Raw genomic sequence first — 20,122 nt, 5'->3', positions numbered from 1 at the left:
GAATTAAATGACACAGGAGTGACATCAGCCAGATGGCAGAATAGCAGTTTCCAGCACTCATCCCCTCACAGAAATAGCAATTTGAACAACTACCCATGCGCAAAAATACCTTCACAAGAGCTAAGGATTCCAGGTGAGAGATTATAGCTCCTGGGCCGAGCACAGAAATATGAAAAGAAGCATTGAAGAGGGTAGGAAAGGCAATCTCACATTTCCCACGTCACCCAATTCCAACCTCAGGCAATGCAGTGTGGAAAGAGACACTCATCCAATGGAGGAAGAAGGGTGAAGTGAGCACCCAATCTTGCCAGAAACTCCAGCACCAGGCCTATCAAGTGAAACCGGGCACCACACAAACCCAAGATACAGGAACATCCAAGTAGACTCAGGCTACAGGCCCATCTCAGCAGAAGGCCAAAACCCAAGAAACCAGGCTCCAGGCTTGCCGTACAGATCCAGGCCTCAAGCCAAACACCCAAGTCCCAGATCTTAAGACTGCACACATGGACCCAAGCACAAGGGCCATACCAGTGAACCCAGGTTCTAGGCCTGCCCCCAGGCAACAGACCAGCCTGATGAAGAAGGAGAGAATACAGTAACAGCAGGAAACTTTAATACTCCACTTTCAACAGAAAATCAATAAAGAAGATTATAGACCAAATAGACCTAACAGACATATATAGAACATTCCATCCAACGAGAACAGAATACACATTCTTTTCAAGCCACACGTAGGACATTCTCAATGATAGATCATATGTTAGGCCACAAGACAAGTCTTAAAAAATTTAAGAAGACTGAAATTACATCAAGTATCTTTTCTGACCACAACAGTATGAAACTAGAAGTGAATAACAGGAACAAAATTGGACAATTAATAAACATGTGAAAATTAACACTCATGAAAAAAACAATGGATCAAAGAAAAATCAAAAGGAAAATAAAAATATCTCAAGACAAATGAAAAAGGAAACATAATATATCAAAACTTTTGGGATGTAGCGAAAACAATTCTAAGAGGGAAGCTTATAGCAATAAATGCCTACATATCGAAAAAAGAAAGATCTCATATAACCTAACTTTATACCTCAAGAATCTAGAAAAACAATAAACTAAATGAAAAGTTAAAAGAAGGAAGAAAATATCAGAGCAAAAATAAATGAAATAGGGACTTAAAAAAAAATAATACAAAAGATCAGTAAAACTAAGAGTTGTTTTTTTGAAAAGATAAAATATGAAATCAACCTAAGTGTCCACTGATGAATGAATGAATGAATAAATGTAGTACATATACACCACAGAATATTATTCAGCCTTTACAAACAAGGAAATCCTATCATTTGCTACAACATGGGTGGACATTATGCTAAGTGAAATAAGCTAGGCACAGAAAGACAAACACTGCATGATCTCATTTAAATGTGGAATCTAATGTAGAATTCATGAAAGCAGAGTAAAATGGTGGTTACCAGTGGCTGAGGCGGTGGGGAAAACAGGGAGATGTTGGTCAAAGGGTACAAAATTGCAGTTACGCAGGATGAATAAGTCTACAGATCTAATGTACAGCATAATGACTGGGACGAATACTGGAAATATGCTGGCAAAGTAGAGTCCAGGTGCTCTCCTCACAAAAATAGTCCCGGGCCGGCCCGGTGGCTCAGGCGGTTAGAGCTCCATACTCCTAACTCCGAAGGCTGCCGGTTCGATTCCCACATGGGCCAGTGGGCTCTCAACCACAAGGTTGCCTGTTTGACTGCCACAAGGGATGGTAGGCTCCGCCCCCTGCAACTAAGATTGAACAGGGCAACTTGAGCTGAGCTGCCTCCCAGATGGCTCAGTTGGTTGGAGCGCGTCCTCTCAACCACAAGGTTGCCGGTTCGACTCCCGCAAGGGATGGTGGGCTGTGCCCCCTGCAACTAGAAAACGGCAACTGGACCTGGAGCTGAGCTGCGCCCTCCACAACTAAGACTGAAAGGACGACAACTTGAAGCTGAACAGCACCCTCCACAACTAAGACTGAAAGGACGACAACTTGACTTGGAAAAAAGGCCTGGAAGTACACACTGTTCCCCAATAAAGTCCTGTTCCCCTTCCCCAATAAAATCTTTAAAAAAAAAAAAAAATAGTCCCTATGTGAGGAAATGATATGTTAATGACTGTAGGAATTATTTCACTACGTATATGTATATCTAATTACCTTGTTGAAAAATAGTATGTAGATCAAATCATTATGTTGAAAAATAAAAATAAAAGGTCAACACTGAAAAACAAAACGACAATGAGCTCTTTTACCCCACTTATAAACTTATAGCATTTTTTGAAATAAGTGGTACTGGAGGAATGGGCTGTCTGTGTAGAACAAAAATTAACCTTGACCCCTGCCTCATACTATACACAAAAATTAATCTGAGATGGACCACAGACTTAAATTTGAAAAGTATAAACAATAAAGTATCCAGAAGCAAACATAGGCAAATATCTTCATGAACATTCCAGGTGTAAGTCAAAAGGCAGGCAGAATTTCAGAACAAATATGAAGACCAACCTGACTAACACAAAGGCTGACGCAACCTTACCATGATAGGCCCCCAATTTAGGAGTTTCTTTACAAAAATATCACTATTCAACATCTATCGGGGCTACATGCATTATGCATTTCGTCTTATTCATTTATATTCCCTTGTCTGTGATTTCCCCATGTGATTAACGCAGCACATGGGCCACAGAGATGGCTGACTCGCAGTGGGAATGCAGTCTACTCTATGGCCCTGGAACAGAACGAAGCGAACTGGCCCTCAAAGGGGCTGACCCCATGCGCTTAGCCCTGTTAGCACCAAACTTCCGTGTAGCAGGCTTTGTTAGCCCCAGAGCTTGATCATTAACTCTCTGAGAAAACTATTTTGGAAGGTCTGACAAATTTCGCTACTTTAGAATATAAAACAGTTCAAAATAAGAAAGAGTAGACTTTATATCTTATTTATTTAATCTTTGTTAACATAATCACTAAAAAATCATTATTTCTTTAGAAATAGGGTCTCTCAACCTCAACCCCACTGACATTTTGGACCAGATAAACTTACTGTTGTGGACGGCCGTCCCGGGCATAATAGGGGGTCGAGCAGCATTCCTTACTTCTAGTCTACAAAGGCCAGCAGCACTCCCTGAGCTATGACGATCAAAACTTTCTCCACGTATTGCCAAATGTCTCCAAGAAGGCAAAATTACCCCTTTAGTGAAAACAACTGCTTTAAAGAAAACAACAGAAGGAATTTACATGTTTTAATATTTTATTAACAGAATATTTATTATTTATTTATCAAAGATTTATAACACTTCTTATGTGCCAGGCACTGCTTTAAACACCACATCAACGTTAATTCACTTCATCTTCAAAGCAGTCTACGAGCTGGGCAGTTATGATCTCCACTTTAGAGATAAGAAAACATGAGCACAAAGAGATGATGTTGCCCTAAGTCCCACACCCGACAAGTAGCAGAGCGGGGACTAAACACAGGGAAGAGGTTCCAGGGTCCATGTTCTTCACCACCACACCTGCTGTTGAAGTCTGACATATTCTACAGGAGAACCAGCATCACTTATCCATAGTGCATGTTACAAACAAAAACGAGTGATTTCCTAGCCCCTACAGGAATTCAGGCTGCCCATCCGGAAAGAAAAAATATATAAAACATAGAGAAAAAACAACCAAGATATAGTTTAGAAAAAAAAAAAAAAAGCCTAACAGAATATTCATAAATTTGGTGTATACAAAGTTATATATATACCCGTGAGCTAACGTAGGAAAAGACTAAATAAGGTACTCTGATGACTCCAGAGCTAGAATTTACACTCCCAGTCTACAAGAGCTAACAGTAAAAGATGGAATTCACAACACTAGATCAGCAAATAAAAAGTACTCCTATTAGTAGAAAATAGACCCCAACAGCTGTGCAGCTAACCTTCCTTTTCCAAGATCTCAGTACTTTTTAAATAAATGAGATGATTAATATACAGTACTCAGCAGAGTAATCACTACATGGTAGGCACTTAAAAAATGTTTCCTTCATTCTGCACAATAGCTCCCTGTTCCAACCCCAGTTCCTTTTTGTGCTGTGCAAGTTTATTAAATGTTTTGAAGAGACTTCAAAAAAAGCCATCTCCAGTAAATCAAGATGTTTAAAAAAATAAATGGCAATTAAAATAACTATAAAGAACTGAATTACACCTCAAGTCCTCCTCCCACCTTCTCTTATAATAGGATCAGTAGAGATGAGTATTCACTATAACCTAATTGTTACATGGTCAGGAAAGAGCTGTCCTCAGGAGAAATTAAGTGGTCCTCAGGAGAATCAAACCTAAACCACATTGTTATAGCCCAAACAGATTCAAAATAAAAACAGAACTTCAATAAACAGAACTAAAGTAGGATGTTCGTCTATAGTCAGAAGACTTCCAATATTTTTTCTCTAACAAATTTCAAAATCTTTTTAAAAATAAGACCTCATTTAGGGGAAAAAAAATATATAGCATAATAAAGGAGATAGAATTACTTGTGGTCACAAATAAGTTTACACTGTATGTGCAGATTAATTTTTTGTCAGTTGGGCCATGGGGTCCCCAGACATTTATTTGGCCAAACATTATTCTTGGTGTGTCTTGGAGGGTGGTAAGATTAACATTTTCAGGAGACTGAGTAAAGCAGATTGCCCTTCCTAGTGTGGGTGGGCCTCAGCCAATCAATTGAAGACCTGAATAGAAAAAACGGCTGAGTAAGAAGGAGCTCCTGCTTGCCCACCTTCAAACTGGACATTAGTCTTTTCCCACCTAAAGTCTCAGAAAGAAACATCTGCTCCTCCTGGGTCTCAAGCCTGAAAGCTTTCGGACTGGAATTTACACAATCAAGCTCTCCTGGTTCTCAGGCGTTTGGGATTCGTATTGGAACTACACATCAGCTCTTCTGAGTCTCCAGCTTGCTAACTGCAGACCTTGGGACTTCTCAGATTCCATAATTGTGTAAGCCAATTCCTCATAATAAGCCGACATTTCTCTGCCCGGCCATCTCTACATGTATATGGTATGTGTCACACACACACACACACACACACACACACACACACACTTTTGGTTCTGTGTCTCTGGAGAACCCTAGTACACTACATTTAAATTGCGTCCAACATTTTTACTTTTAATGTTAAAACTATAAGCTACAGAAGCCAAATTTAAATATCTAAAACAGAAAGACAAGAAACCAAGTATCACAGACTAACATTCACATATCTTTTTAGTTTTCAAAGCTTTTAATATGCACTATTCTCATATGATTCCCACAACAAGTCATGAAGTAGTTAAAGCAGGATTACCACCTATTTATAAGTGAGAAGAGGGTCATACTATAAGTTTTAGACCAAAATAAAATCTCAGATCTTGTAAGTTATATCCAATGTACTACACCATGCTGCCTCGTCATGTACAGACAACTGGCTTATTAAAAAATAAACATTAAAAGAATTAAAAAAAGAAACTAGGGCAACTTTGTTAATAATATATGCTAGAGAATATAAGCAAGTCTTCAAAAGTTTTCCTTAGCTACTTACTATAAAGCCTCCCTATAATGAAAATCATGCCATCAAAGCTTTAATGATCACCATCATCAAATCAAGCCTTATAATAATATGCTTACTCTCAATGAAAGACCCACTTTCAAATTTATATGGAAGTTGACATAGGCTTTAAAGATAAACCTGAAAATATACTCTGGATATAATATTGAGACAAAAATATAATCAAGAACAAGGCTCAGACTGAGCCTTGCATACATTATAGCCTTGGTCCAAACTAAGTAATATTAATACTTTTGGTAATGTAAGGACAGTCTTGAAAACGCACAACTGTTACTTCAACTTCCTGATATAACTCACCATGAAATACAATAATCTTAAACCAAGTAAATTTTTATACCAAGCCATCTTCTGCATACTGAAGTATAAATATCATGAGGTCTAATTTAATGAAATACTTTAATTAATGAAGAAAATTCTAATAATATGCTTCTTATCAAAGAACTTTATTTATATGAAAAACAGAAGGTATGCACAAAAATATTCCATTCTCTCCACTAAGAATGCTGGGTGTAATGAATTGAATCCTTAAAACAGAACGCAAGCAAACTAAGAATTCAAGCCAGAGAAGAAGGGACAATTTGAGCAAGATAAGAAATCACAGATATCAGGGGACTAGGCTGACTAAAAAATACCAAACTCCCTTCACCATTTGTTGATATATAAAATTCCATTAACAGAAAACAAAGCCATTCTCAAAAAGTTTAAACTGCACTTATACTCACACATTTGCTAAAACTCATCCAGAAGTCTAAAAATTAGCCCATCAGCTATTTGCTAGATATAAAATCCCTTACTATTATTTTTATGGGGATAACCCTGACAATCTACCTAAACCAGAAAAGAAACTTCACTATGGTTAAAAGAAAAAGAAAGTTTTATAAAGATGCTTACCTTCCCAGATTTCACAATTTTGTCTAAACCTTGATCTAGATTTAAATGGATGAAGAAAAATATAATTTAAAATATAAAATTTTATTAGAAGGGAAGTTAAATTTCAGAAACTCTGTTAATCGAGGTATTTGTATGGTCTGAGATGTTTTATTACTGCCTTTGACTTCAAGGTTAAGTAAAGGCCAAAGTCAAAAGGAAAGAAAACAAATTCTTGGCCAGCATATTGGATTTAAGAAATCATCAAATAATCTTTCTTTCTATAAAGTAATTGCTTCTTATTTCTCTCAATCTCCTCACATTGAAATTTCAGTTTTGTGCCATAAATGTCAAAGCTAATACATAGTCCCTTGATATGTGTTCATACACATACTATGTCACTGGCACTTCATTGGGAAAGCCTTCCCAAATCCACCGCACTTGAAGGGGTCCTCTTCTGTCCCTCTTAGGAAACACCCTGTACTTTTTAACAGCACTTACCACAGTTTAAATAATTTTTTTGTATATTTTAAGTTTATCTTCCCCCTTGGCTGTAATGTCCACATACATTTTGTTCCCACCCCTGTATTTTTGATACATTATAGGCAATCTATAATATTTGAAGAATGAAATGAGGGCAGAAAAGAGTGAGAGGAAGAGAAGATTCAGAGTAAATACAGTTACAGGCACACTCCATGTGCTCCAAATGGAACTGTGAGCACACTCCAAAATTCAGTTTGACCCTGATTAATTCAGTGTCTTCTGGGCTTCAGAGTTTCTGAGATACAGGTCTGAAAAAAATGATCCCATGTCTACTTTCTTGGCTTAGAAACCAAGAATGATCAGATACAACTTCCTTCATCGCTGAGGGGATACAGAATCCCTCAAAACAATTCCCAAACTGGATTAATCATAGTCCAAACCCCCAAAATCTAGTTGAAATGAAGAAACCAAAGCAACCTGACACATGTAAGGAGTCAAAAGACTATATAACATAAATGGCAATAAGTTGAAAACATTGTAAAAAGTCAGCATTCTTATAAAGGAACCTGCTCCAATCTGATGACACTTGATTTAGCATTCTTCCCTCTTTCCATACTTTTTTTTCACACAAATGTATTTTACTGAATATGTTTCAATGCTGCTGAGAGCAAAATTACTTAAAATCTGTAGCATCAATATTACACATTACTATGTGCCTAGTATAGACCTTGGGGATGTAAACATATTTCACATTCATTATACTATACAAGTAATGCAAGAAATTGTACCAACCATTTTGAAAAGACTTTCTAAAACCTTTTTATGTAACTCTTTGTTAAGCAGTCACTTCAATTAACTCCCCTTCTCTGTCACCTAGCACAGTGCCTGATATTCATTAAATATTTGATAAACAAATTATAAATCTATTACCAAAGTCTTACTACATTTTTTATCAGTATCAAAGCTTATCCAGATAGGTATATGGAACATAAGTTTGTGCTCCAGCCTTTCAATCCAGGTTGTCTTGTTATAATAAAAGCAATTACTTATATGTATATTATTTATGCACAAATATGAGGCAAGATTTTTTCTTAAAGTCATAACTCATAAAAAGAAGAAACCATCTTATACTCATTTACTCCTTAGAAATGTTCATTTTTTGACAATCTGGTGTCCAACCTATGATATTCCCCAGAAATCAAGAGCTCTCTGTTCTAAAAAACAAAACTTAGATTCAAAAACATAAAATAAAGAGTGTCATTGTATCGAATGGAGGTGAATAAGCAAAGCAGAAAATGGTATGAAATGTAATGAAACAAGCAACAGCCAGAACACACAGGGCTCTGTAGGCCATGATAAAGATTTCACATTTTATTGAGATGGAAAGCCAACAAGAGTTCTGGGCAGAATAACAAGCGCTGATTTATATTTTTAAAGGATATGAGATAGGTATTTTACCCCCATTTTGTAGATGAGAACACTAAGGTTCACATATGGTAAGAACCCTGTTCAAGGCGAAAAGAGCTAGTAAGCGGCAGGACTGAGATGCAAGCCCATGTCTTCCCACCTCCTAACAGTACCTCCCAAAACGCCCTGCTCATGACTTCTCTGCAACACTGTCTCCTCTCAACCTCTTCCTATCTCTCTGACTGCTTCTTTCTTTTTTGTTTCCTTTGTTCCTAAAACGAGCATTCCTCAGGTTGTCTTCTCCATCTAAACATCCTCCTTCAAGACCTAAGGACCTCTCTGACTTGTTGACCTTCCATACCTCCAACTTTCCCCTCTGATTCTTAGGGCATGTAAACCTAAATCTCTAGCCCCACCTTCTCTCTAGAACAGCAGCTTTACATTTCTCAATGTCTTCTGGTCATTCTCCACTCCTATATTACACTAGTAGCTAAAATTCAATATGCCCCATGCAATCCAGCATATTTTGCTACAAATATTTTTTTTAAAAGCGGTATCTTCCATGCATCCCAATCAAGAAGGTTGAAAATCTTATGGCTTCATTTGATTCTTTCCCCTGCTTCACATCTGAGGCACTAAATCGAACAGGTCTGTATACCTCTGCCAGAACAAGCTTTGCAAAAGAACATCAAGCATGCTGGCAGCCTGTCGGCAGCTTTTACTGGTCGCCTATTACGTCAAATAAAGGCCAAATTCCACCTGCCATTTTTCAAAGCACAGCATATCCCATTCTACTAATTGTCTTTGCTCAAGCCATTCCTCTCCCTTACTCACCACCATTTCTACTTTTCCAAATCCTACTTTTCCTTCAAGGCTATCAAATTGCCACCTCTCCCATTAGGTTTCCCCTCGTCTCCTAGCCATATGTGACCTTTTACCTCTGACCTCTCAAAGCATTTATCTGTATCAAATGGTATTTATCTCAATGAATTTTTATTACAGGATAATACATGCCTAATCTTCCCTCCTGGACTATGCACTCTCACAGTAAGAAGGAGGTCTCATTCATTTTCTTCTTCTCCACAATACCACATAGCACATAGCTGCTACCATGTTTCCCCAAAAATAAGACCTAGCCGGACAATTAGCTCTAATGCGTCTTTTGGAGAAAAAAATTAATATAAGACCCAGTATTATATTATAGTATAGTATATTATATTATATAAGACTGGTCTTATATTATAGTAAAACAACACCAGGTCTTATATTAATTTGTGCTCCAAAAGACACATTAGAGCTGATTGTCCAGCTAGGTCTTATTTTCAGGGAAACACGGTAGACACAGCACCCTGAACACTGCAGACTCAATAAATAACAGGTAACTGAATTAGGAATAATAGTCCAATACTAATAGTCTAGGCTCAGATATTACTAAATCTAATCATTAAATCTTAGTCCCCCTCCATTAGTGTATATTTTTTCATCAATATTTATCAGCAAATAATCAAAACTATGTTTTAAAGAGTCAAAAATGCATGACAAATATAATTTTCTAAACAGTAAAGAACAGGTCTGGTTAATCAAAATAATCTGTATCACAGTGAATCAACTAGAGAGTCGGGCATGAAGACAGTGTGATGAAAAATGTGTTACACAGGGAATACCCGTGTAGACTTAGCTGCCTTACTCCTCAAGGTGAGTTTCTGTCTCTACCAAAATATAGCAACTTATTGAAGAGGGTAAACTTTCCCAGATAAGGGAGCACTCCTTTTGATTTAAAGAGAATTTTCTAGTGATCGGGCAAAAGGAAATAATGCTGGCATTGAAAAATACTTAAGGATTTGAAGACTTTTTAATTTTTTTTTAAATCAACCAAATACCTCTTTTAATAAGAATCTACTGACTCAGAAACATGAACAGTGATGGATCATAATTATTTCAATCGTTTACTCCAATATTTATTAACTTTTACCACTGATCTATGATAATTAAACAGTCAAACAAAAGTAAACCAGATTTGGCAGCTATATTCAGAGACAGTTGCTACAGAAAAGCGCTGAGTTGAGAAAATGTTTAGTGCAACAGTAAGTCGGCAACTTCCAACTATGAGTGATATGCTGTAACTGTACTTTCTATTCAACAGAGATCAGCTAAAGAATAACAAGAAGTCACATATAAAAAACAAGTTCAACAAACTCAAACTGTCATGTTAATAAATAGAAAAATTCATCACTTAATTGCTCATTTAAAAGAAAAAGACCAAATGACTATTACATCTCCAAAGGAATAACAAATCATACAAAAATCATCAGTTACTTATTGAACAAAGAGTCCCTCACCTCTGCCCCCCAAACTAGGCCTCAAACAAAAATCAAAGTCCACATATTTAAAATTCCATGATCTCCAAAGGTCAAATAATCCAGACAGGTAGGTATTCGCAGCAGTTTGTTTTCCTTAATCTCTCTCTCAAAATCTCTCTCTCAAAATCTCTCTCTCAAAATCTCTCTCTCTCTCTCTCTCTCTCTCTCTCTCTCTCTCTCTCTCTCTAAGTAAAAAACAAAAACAAATGGCCTATTACCAAAAAACTTAGAAAAGTCTCATTGCTTGCTGGTCTCATATTCTCTAGAAAACCTGCTAAACGACTGCCTTTAAAAACTCAGTCCACATTATGTGGCTCATTTAATCCTCACAAGGACCTCTGGAGTGAAAATGTACCATTTCTCCAATACTACAGACAGGGAAATTGGGGCTTAGAGTGGTTAATTTATCTGAGGTTACCCAGCTGGTAAGGAGTAAGCTAGAATTCTAACACTGGCAATTTGATCCCAGCATCTAGGATCCTGCCACCTAAGCCATACTGAAATACAGGAATCCGAAGAGCCTCTTGTAAGTGCAGTTAAGCTTTGAAAGTTTTATAGAACTACCATTTTTCCGTAAAGTAAAACTGTGTGAGAACACTTTTTAAAAGACCAAAAGTGTATTTCAGGAAGTGGTACTTTGTTTCTTGAATGTTAGTTATTGCCACACATTCAAAGTAAGTGGTACATACCACTGAACTGATTTCTTCAGTCAATGGTTTTCAAGCCTTTAGCAACTAACTAAAGACTGTCCACAAGTTGTTTTTTTAAAACTTGCTTAAGTGTTTATTCAGAGTTTAGAGGTGATTAATTGGCCCTTTACAATCTAACAAATTTGTTACATTAAAAGGCTCAAAGTGACTAAATATTAAGTAAATATGCTCATATTCTGAAGAAGGGTGTAAACATCTAAAAGTCAATGAAATCGCAGGCTTTTAAACCTATCCCTTCCCCAAAGTGCAAAAGGTTCTACTTTGAAGTCAGCTAAGGGTAAATGTCAATATCCTCATCTGGAGGTCCTGAAGAAAGTCACCTAGGAACAGCATACGTAAGAACCATCTGAGATAAGTGAACGAGTCTTCTTCATAGAGAAGGCACCTAAGCACATGAACAGCACGGAATCCATCCCTCTAAATGGGCAACTGTGTATCCTAAGTTTGCCACACATTACTGAGGGCACTATTATTTTATCAGTTTTCGTGGCAGTCTGAGGTTTAAACAGTATATGTGTGTGGCAAGGGGTACCATTTATGGTGAACGTGTGGCAATAACTAACATTCAAGAAACAAAATATCACTTCCTGGAATACATTTCTGGTACATGCATGAATTGTCGGCATATATTACAACACACTAAGATTCTTCTAAAAAGAACATGAAGTAGATTGACAATGAGGATTGATGTTTTTTACAAATTGTGAAAACACCAAGATTCACTATTAAAAGGGTTAGTCCAGCTGCATTTCAACATGGTTGAAGCATTATAAGGTGAATGCTGACCAAGAGCCGCTGTAGATACCAAAATGAAAAAGAAGCATGAGAGCAGATGTATTGCACAAGAAATATGAAAGGAACAAAAGCAATCAGTTTAGTACAAAACACATGGTAATAGCCACAAATGAAAAGGAAATAAACAAGATCTATTTTATAGGCTCCAAAAAACACTCGATTAAACTTTCCCCCAAATGAGCTGCCCTTCAAAACTTCTCCTTTTCTATCAATGATGACAACAGCATCAATCAGATTTGAAATCCTAGAAGCACAAAAAAGTCCTCACACTGCCCCCAATATTATCGGTCTCTAAGTCCCATTCATTCTTTCTGTGAAACGTCTCTTATCAAATGCGTCTAAATCCCCCCTTCCATTCTCTCGGGCACTACCCTTGACCTGCCAAATATCTCCTTACTCCTGAACCATTCATGAGCTCATTCATTCATACTTGCACTCATTCAGACTTATTAAACACTTACCACACAGAAGTACTGTGCTAGTGCTGAATACAAACCACCATTCTAACAGGAGATAAAGATATCAATTATAATGAATGCACGGTTTTAATAATTGCAACACTTTATTAGGGCCCTACTATGTGACAGCTGCTATTTCTACAAACTATTATCCCATTTAAGTCCTAAAAGATGGGGATATTATCTTCTGAAAAAAATGCCTAATTATTCAAGACCTATTATGAACTAGAAAATATGATGCATCTTCAATGCATTATTTCACTCAATTCTCACAGAGAATGACAAAGTAACATGCAAAAAGTCAAACAGCTAGTAACTGATGGAGCCAAGAGTTCAATTCACGTGCCCCAAATCCCTCCTAAAAGCCTACTTCTTCCCATACCACCTTGTATCTTGGCACCTGGGGTTACACATTTAAACACATTTAATCAACAACTATCCAACACTGACAAAGAGCAAAGTGTTGCTATATGCTCTAAGTAGCCCCAGCCACACATGCAAATATAAATGAAACAAAAAACTGTCATAAAATAATGCTTATCCTTGGTTCCTGCCATGAATTCTAAATTTTTCTATTCTCTTCTATTTCACTTAAAATAAAACATTGGTCAATTCCCGCTAATTTTATTTCACAGCCATTATAAGGAGTGACCCAAAGTTTGAAATACACAGCTATAAGGGATACAAGCCAAATAAGATGGAGAATTTATCCTCAAAAAGTAAGTATTTAATCTAGTTGGAGATATAACAGTAAAACACAAACCTTTCCTGACACCCCTGACACCTCAACTGCTGGAACAGAAGAATGGATGTACCTGTTGCTCCCCTGATCTTGCTTATCACGGAACATATCAATAACTTGTCTAGGTTATAGATACAACAACTGCCTAGGCACTCAACAAACAGTTGCTGAATGAATGAATGAATGAAGAATGAATGAATGAGGCTTCATAGAGTTGTTATGGATTTTCAAGAGAGAAATTGCATAGCATAAACTCTCTCCCCTCCTACATCATCCTCCTATAAGGACAGAAATAATCTTTTTGTATTATTGAATGTATCAAGAGCTCAATAATATTTGTAGATGTTCTATCAAATATATATAGAGAGAGACTGGCTACAATTCATGTGGAAAAGCAGATAAAATGGCTCTTTGCCAAAGAAAATCAAGGGAGAAATTTCCAGCTCCAATCATACATATTACAATCATATTATTGGCCTCCACTCTCAATCCTACTATTCAAAGTGTGGCTCTTAGTCCAGAGCATCAATATTACCTGGGAGTTTGTTAGAAATGCAGAATCTCAGGCCCCACCCAGACCTACTGAATCAGAACCCCCATTTTAGCATGATCCCCCAGGGGATTCCTAACATACATTAAAGTTTTAAACGCATCAGTCTATATGATAAAAATAACACTGCCTTCTGCAAGCTCAGAGAAAGCTACCATCTTCTCCTGTGTTATCTCTGTAACTAATAATCAAACTTTTCAAGAAGTATTACAGATATAGCTATGACACACTTCTAGGCATAGCAGGATATAAATCTAAATTATTACTCAATGAGAAGGAAGAAATGACCATCCATTGAATAGTGAATGAAACTTTTAAGAACCATACAAAAAATATTATCTCTGCCTTCTTAGGACACAGATTTCTACTGGGCAAGAAAATGAGAGACTGAACTTCAGTAACCAAAGAAAGTAGTAAATCTTTAATAACAAAGACAAGGTTACTAAAAAAAAAAAAAAAAAAAAAAAAAAGATGCTTGTGAGAGCATTTAATAAACTTTCTTAACAGTTCTCAGTGATACAAACACATATTTCCAAATATTCTCTATTAAAAATTCCAAACTTAGATTGCCATATCTGTAAAGTTGCATAATAAAGGTCGATGACATAAAGTCAGATCTAATCACCTTCACTGACTGGGAAGACTAGAACCACCTTTTAAATTACCACGCAAAATCTCAACAAGGTGTCTACTTTGTGAACTTACAAAAAAACTTGCAAAACCCTCAAGCCACAATCCTGTGGTTCCAAAATGAGACAAGATCTGAGGCCGCAGGGATTTGCTGTCAAATATGCCCTTAAAAAAAAAAAAATCGGTGTAGGGGGATTTATATGAGGAAAGATCACAGGCCGTTTCTCATCGCCTCGCTGATCTCTCCATCTCAAGGCAGGAGAGAGGAAAACTAACCCAGATCCCCTGTAGTCACAATTTTAAGTGTCCTAAACTTAATTCCAGAGTTGGAAGCCCATCCTCTTTCCCAACAACAAGCATTGAGATGACAGCTCAACCTCTAATTCCCCTCCCCCTCCTCCCTTCCCAAGTAGGATTTGGGATATCCGCCCCTGGAGACCTCCCCCATCCCACCCTCCCTCGTCCCAAAAACACACTCTGACCCTTCCAAAAGAGAAACAGACCCTGGGCGAGTCCCCCAGGCCTCTCGGGAGCCGGACGGCACCCCGACCCATCCTCCACACCAAACTCGCGCCTTACGGGTCTCACCAAGTACAGAGGGGCATAGATCTTCAGGGACTCCTCCAGGGCGCCCCCGGTGATCTGCACGAAGGAGACCCCGCAGGAAGGGTGCCAAGTGTGGCCGATCTCGTAGCAGTTATGAGGGATGGACTTGCTGAGAGCCGCCATGACGAGGAATCGCGCGGAGGGGACGCGAGGGGGGTGAGCCGAAGCTTGGGAGGGCGGTGGGAAGGAGGGACGGGAGCAAGCGTCCAACCGCCTGGGGCTCGCCCGGCCGGCCCTGGGAGGCGGAGGAATGGAGGCTAAAGGTCAAGCGAGCGGGGTTACTCTGGGCCGAAGTCCTCGGATGTTGAGCGCTCGGCGTATCCCAGCCCGAGGGGGCGGGGCGCGCACCAGGAGGCGGGGAGAGGCGGAGCATGCGCGCTCCCTCCGGCGGGGGCGCGCACCCGCCCCTGCGAGCCCGGCGCCGCCCGCGGAGCCGATCCGGGCGGAAGGTGTAAGCGCGCAGCTCAGGACGCGCCTGCCTCCCCACTCCGCACGCCCCGCCCCGCGCTGGAGCGCCCGCGCTGGAATGGATGGGCAATGGTAGGGGCCTCGGGTCACTTTGTCCTCCAGTCTGTCCTCTCCAAAGCCGCCCAAGTAGAACGGAGGGCAGTGGAAGAAAGGGATTAAATGGCTTTGTTGGGAGCTGGTGGAGGAAGATGGTTGCCAGAGGAGAGCCTGGACAACTATCCTCAGAACTGCCAGCTGCCCTTCCCTAGAGTGCCAGGTAATAAATAGCTAAAACTGCCTGATGATTACGACCACACTGTTCCCAATTGCTGCACTTTCTAAGCTCTGCGGTGCCTAAGAAGGCTTGAGAATTCTGTTAGCTGTGTTCATACGCTCTCTGTGTGGGGAAAGGGTAGTAGGTCATCCTGTACAAGCCCTGGGACCCTGAGCAGCTATCTGTAACATCCACGGCGAGTGCTCATCAGCCAAACAGTAACACACACAGCAGAGGCAGCAGTGGCCGAGGAACTCATACCCGACTAGAGAGAGGTTGGCCAACAATTGACATGACAAGGGACTGTGTGGCGTATGAATCATATAACCAACCACTCTAAATGTCAGTCTCCTCACCTATAATAACCCTCCAGGTTCCTTGGAATTCTAAATTCTACAGTTTCTTAAAGCAGGAGCTTACGACCTTTAGAGTAACTCCATTCTAGTGTAGTCCATTTATTAGGTTGGTGTAAAAGTAATTGCAATTTACTTTGCAAATTGTAAAAGGTTTTGCAATTTTTAACCTTTTAAACCGCAATTACTTTTGCACAAACCTAATATCATTCTACAAATATTTACTGAACCCATACTATTTTCCAGGCATAGTTCTAAGCTGTATAGATTCAGATGTGAACAGGAGCGACACAGTTTCTGCCCACCCCTCAATGCCACAGACTGGAGCCTTAGCTGTCACTGCAGCCACAAGCACTATACTATGGCTTCTGGAGTTACAGTGAGTGATGAAGTCACCAAAATTTTTAATGATACTCTCTTTCCCTGAAAATAAGCAAAAATGAATATAAGACCCGGTATTATATAATATTATATTGTATCTTATATTATGTAAGACCTGGTCTTATTTATAGTAAAATAAGACCAGGTCTTATATTAATATTTGCTCCAAAAGATGCATTAGAGCTGATTGTCCGGCTAGGTCTTATTCTCGGGGAAACACGGTATGAAAGTAAGGAAATCTACACAAAAGGAGATCAAAGAAAGAAAGCAGTTCTCTTCTGTTTAAGCAATGATAAAAGACAAATAATTGTAAAGGAAGCAAAACAGATCTTGGTGGGTGACACTTTAGAGGACCTCTACACATCTTTTGTGAAGTCACTGCCTCTGAAGCCCTGTCAGTTTGCTTTGTGTGATGCACCATACAAAACAAAAGAGTCTAAGAAAGAAGATCTAGTATTTTATTCTGGGCTCCTGCAAGTACACCTTTAAAAAGCATGGTGAGGCGGCCGGATGGCTCAGTTGGTTAGAGCTGGAGCTCTCAACAACAAGGTTGCCGGTTTGGATTCCCACATGGGACAGTGAGCTGCACCCTCCACAACTAGATTGAAAACAATGACTTGACTTAGAGCTGAGCTGCGCCCCCCACAACTAGATTGAAAAAAACAACGACTTGACATCCTGGGAAAACACACTGTTCCTCAATATTCCCCAATAATAATAATAATAATAATAATAATAAAGCATGATGATTTATGCTGCTCTAAAGATGCCAATTACAGGTAGTTACTTGGCTTATCTCTTCTCACTTAGGAGCCATAAAACTACAAATGGTGCTCAACATGGAGCCGCATATGGAGCCGCATATGGACATACAAGACCTACCCATCTGCTGCGGGCCCTTAGACCACGCTCTGACCGGCCAGCCCACTGCTTAGCAACACTTTGCTCCTCCTCAGCCGGAAGCAGCCAGAGAGCTTCATCCCTTTCCCTAACGGCAGTTAGGGTTACACCATCACAGGGGGGATTGAGAGAGAAAAATCATAGGCAGTCAGGGACATGGCCACGGTGGAAGGAATTAAGGCCGAGAGCATAACAAAGCCAGAGGAAATGACTTTATTCCAGCTGCACGACCAGCCAGAGTAATCAGCTCAGGTGTAGGGGTGGTGGAGGTGGGCCATTTAGCTTGTAACAAAGCCATTCAAGCTGCAGAGCCTGCCAAGATTAACTGCCCAGGTACAGGGAAGGACCAGTCAGCTTGTAGTTAGCAAGCACAGTCTGAAGAGATGGGGTCAATCATAGTTGTCAATCAAGTGGTCCCACACCTGGAGAGCAACAGCCCATCCCAGATAAAACCCCCAAGCTCCTTTGGGCCTTCGCCTTTTTGAGCCTTGCTTTTGCTCAGGGCCTGCTCCAAACCCTTTGGAGAGTACTTTTTCTCCGAATAATGCCACCTTTGGGCCTTTGGGCCTTTGCCCCCCTTTTGCCTTGCCTTTCCTTGGGGCCTGCTCCAAAGTCTTTGGGGTGTACTGTCCCTTTTAATAATGGCCCTTGTGCCACTGCTTTCTGCCTGGGCCCACTTCTATTTATCTGAAGTGTACTTTTTATTCTAAAAAACTACTTTTTCACTACTTTAAAAAAATAAATTTTAAAAAAATTACAGTTATGAAACATGAGTGGCAATTAGATGGATTGGATGATATTAAGGAGGCTTGTCACTTGGAGAGAAATGGGGAGGCCATGTAGTAGTCTAACTTGAAGGAACACCCTTATAAAATGATAGTCAAATGCCATCTGGGTGTTAAGGAGCTTCCACTTCTTCAGCTCAGTCGATTGGAATAGTATTAGGTTTTCTTTTGTTTTTCCCCCTTCCTGATGGACCCTTCCAAAACAATGAATGAAGGAAATATTCCTTTAAGCAGCTTTTCAGTGATTTCCATTAGACTGTTTAATACTATTACTTTTATGTAGAACAAAGGAATGACTTCCTGTCATATTTTAGCTGAAACAACTCTTTATATGCCTCCCTTGCAGCAAGCACTAAATGAATGTGATTGTCCATGTGAATTACTTAGAATACCACAAAGGGTAAGCCATTATAATTGAATCTCCTGAAACTAGCATCCTAGAGAGCGGAGACAGAAAATAAACAAGAAAACTAAACAAGATAATATAGGATAGGTGTAATAATAATATAAGGTAGTATAAACTAAATAAGATAGCATAAGATACTTGTTTGAAGGAAATAAAAGAGGTGTACTCATTAGATGAAAAGCCCAAAATAACAGTGGTAAAGAGATAAAAGTTTTTCTCTTTCTCAGGTAAGAAATCTTACCTGAGATCTCTCTCTCTCAGGTAGGCAAAGATACTGGCTCCATAACCATCAGGGATCCCAGACTCCTTCTGACAAGTTGCTCTGCCAACTGTCACTTGTGCTTTCCACCCTGACTTATAAGATGGCTGCTTCACTCTGAGCCGTGACTTCCACATGCCAGAAAGACCAGCAAAAGAGGCAGCGAGAACATATTTCCTCTTTTTAAGAAAACTTTCCAGATCTATGCAGACTACCTCTCCTTACATCCCATTGGCCCAAGCTTAGTCACATGGCCACACTTAGTTGCCAAAGAGGCTGGGAAATGTAATCTTTTTTTCTTGGTTGCACGAATGCCCAGCTAACTTTTGGGGTTTTATTACTGAGCAAAATAAAAAGAACAGATACTGGGGGCAACCAGTAGTGTCTGCCAGAGTTCTATGTCTCTGGCTACCCAAATATCTGGGTGCATCTTTCTTCTCATAGATACACATACCCTCCCCTTCCCTAGGGGGACAACCTAAAATCCCATGCAGTTACCCCATCCTGCTAAAATTCCAGCATCTTCCTCAGGACCAATTACAGGTCTCATGTTCAAGTTAGCGACCCCCCCCCCACACCCATTAACACACCCAATATACAATGGTAGGATAGAAACAGATAATTACAATTTTTATAAATTGTATAATAAATATAAAAAATATGAGAGAATCAGAACCAATATAAACTTGCCCACAGAAATTACAAAAGTAGCAATGTAGGCTTGTCCTACTTAATTTCAATAATCCATCCCTGAAAATCCGATGTTCTGCAAGATGCTAAATGGGAGCCAATTTTTAAATGAAAGAATGTGAATGTGTTAGACGTCAATCCCCAAATTCCTATCATGTATTTAAAATAAAGTAAAATGCCACATATAAGTAACAAACTGTTATGTTAGGATGTACAATACTCAAGAATAGCATCTTAATCACCAAACACTTAATTCAGTTGCTATCAGTTGCTTTTGAATATAATAGCTCATTTAGTTTGCATCATAATGATAAACATTACGTTTCATGTGGCACAGCAAATACTTACCAACAACTGAGGAAATTCTAAAATTACAATTAAAGGCAGGCAATTTCTTT

The 20,122-nt window shown here is 39.2% G+C and overlaps 1 protein-coding gene and 1 pseudogene across 2 annotated transcripts in view; one reads left to right on the top strand and one right to left on the bottom strand.

The window, feature by feature from the left end:
- The window catches only part of TMEM135 (transmembrane protein 135), a 213,373-nt gene extending 197,801 nt beyond the window's left edge, over window positions 1-15,572 (bottom strand). Inside the window, exon 1 of one of the 2 annotated variants that reach the window (XM_033120387.1) lies at window positions 15,212-15,572. In XM_033120387.1, the coding sequence (XP_032976278.1) occupies window positions 15,212-15,352 (141 nt within the window). In that variant the 5' untranslated portion in view covers window positions 15,353-15,572. The remainder of the gene's footprint in view (window positions 1-15,211) is intronic. The other variant, XM_033120386.1, reaches the window with a different exon arrangement.
- Window positions 15,573-16,664: 1,092 nt separating this feature from the next.
- Window positions 16,665-18,456, top strand: LOC117031191 (cofilin-2-like; annotated as a pseudogene).
- Window positions 18,457-20,122: the final 1,666 nt, after the last annotated feature.

This window comes from Rhinolophus ferrumequinum, chromosome 11, assembly GCF_004115265.2.
Source record: "Rhinolophus ferrumequinum isolate MPI-CBG mRhiFer1 chromosome 11, mRhiFer1_v1.p, whole genome shotgun sequence".
NCBI classification, from domain to species: Eukaryota; Metazoa; Chordata; class Mammalia; order Chiroptera; family Rhinolophidae; genus Rhinolophus; species Rhinolophus ferrumequinum.
The sequence above is the reverse complement of the archived record's forward strand: the minus strand, read 5'-3'. Positions and strand labels throughout refer to the sequence as shown.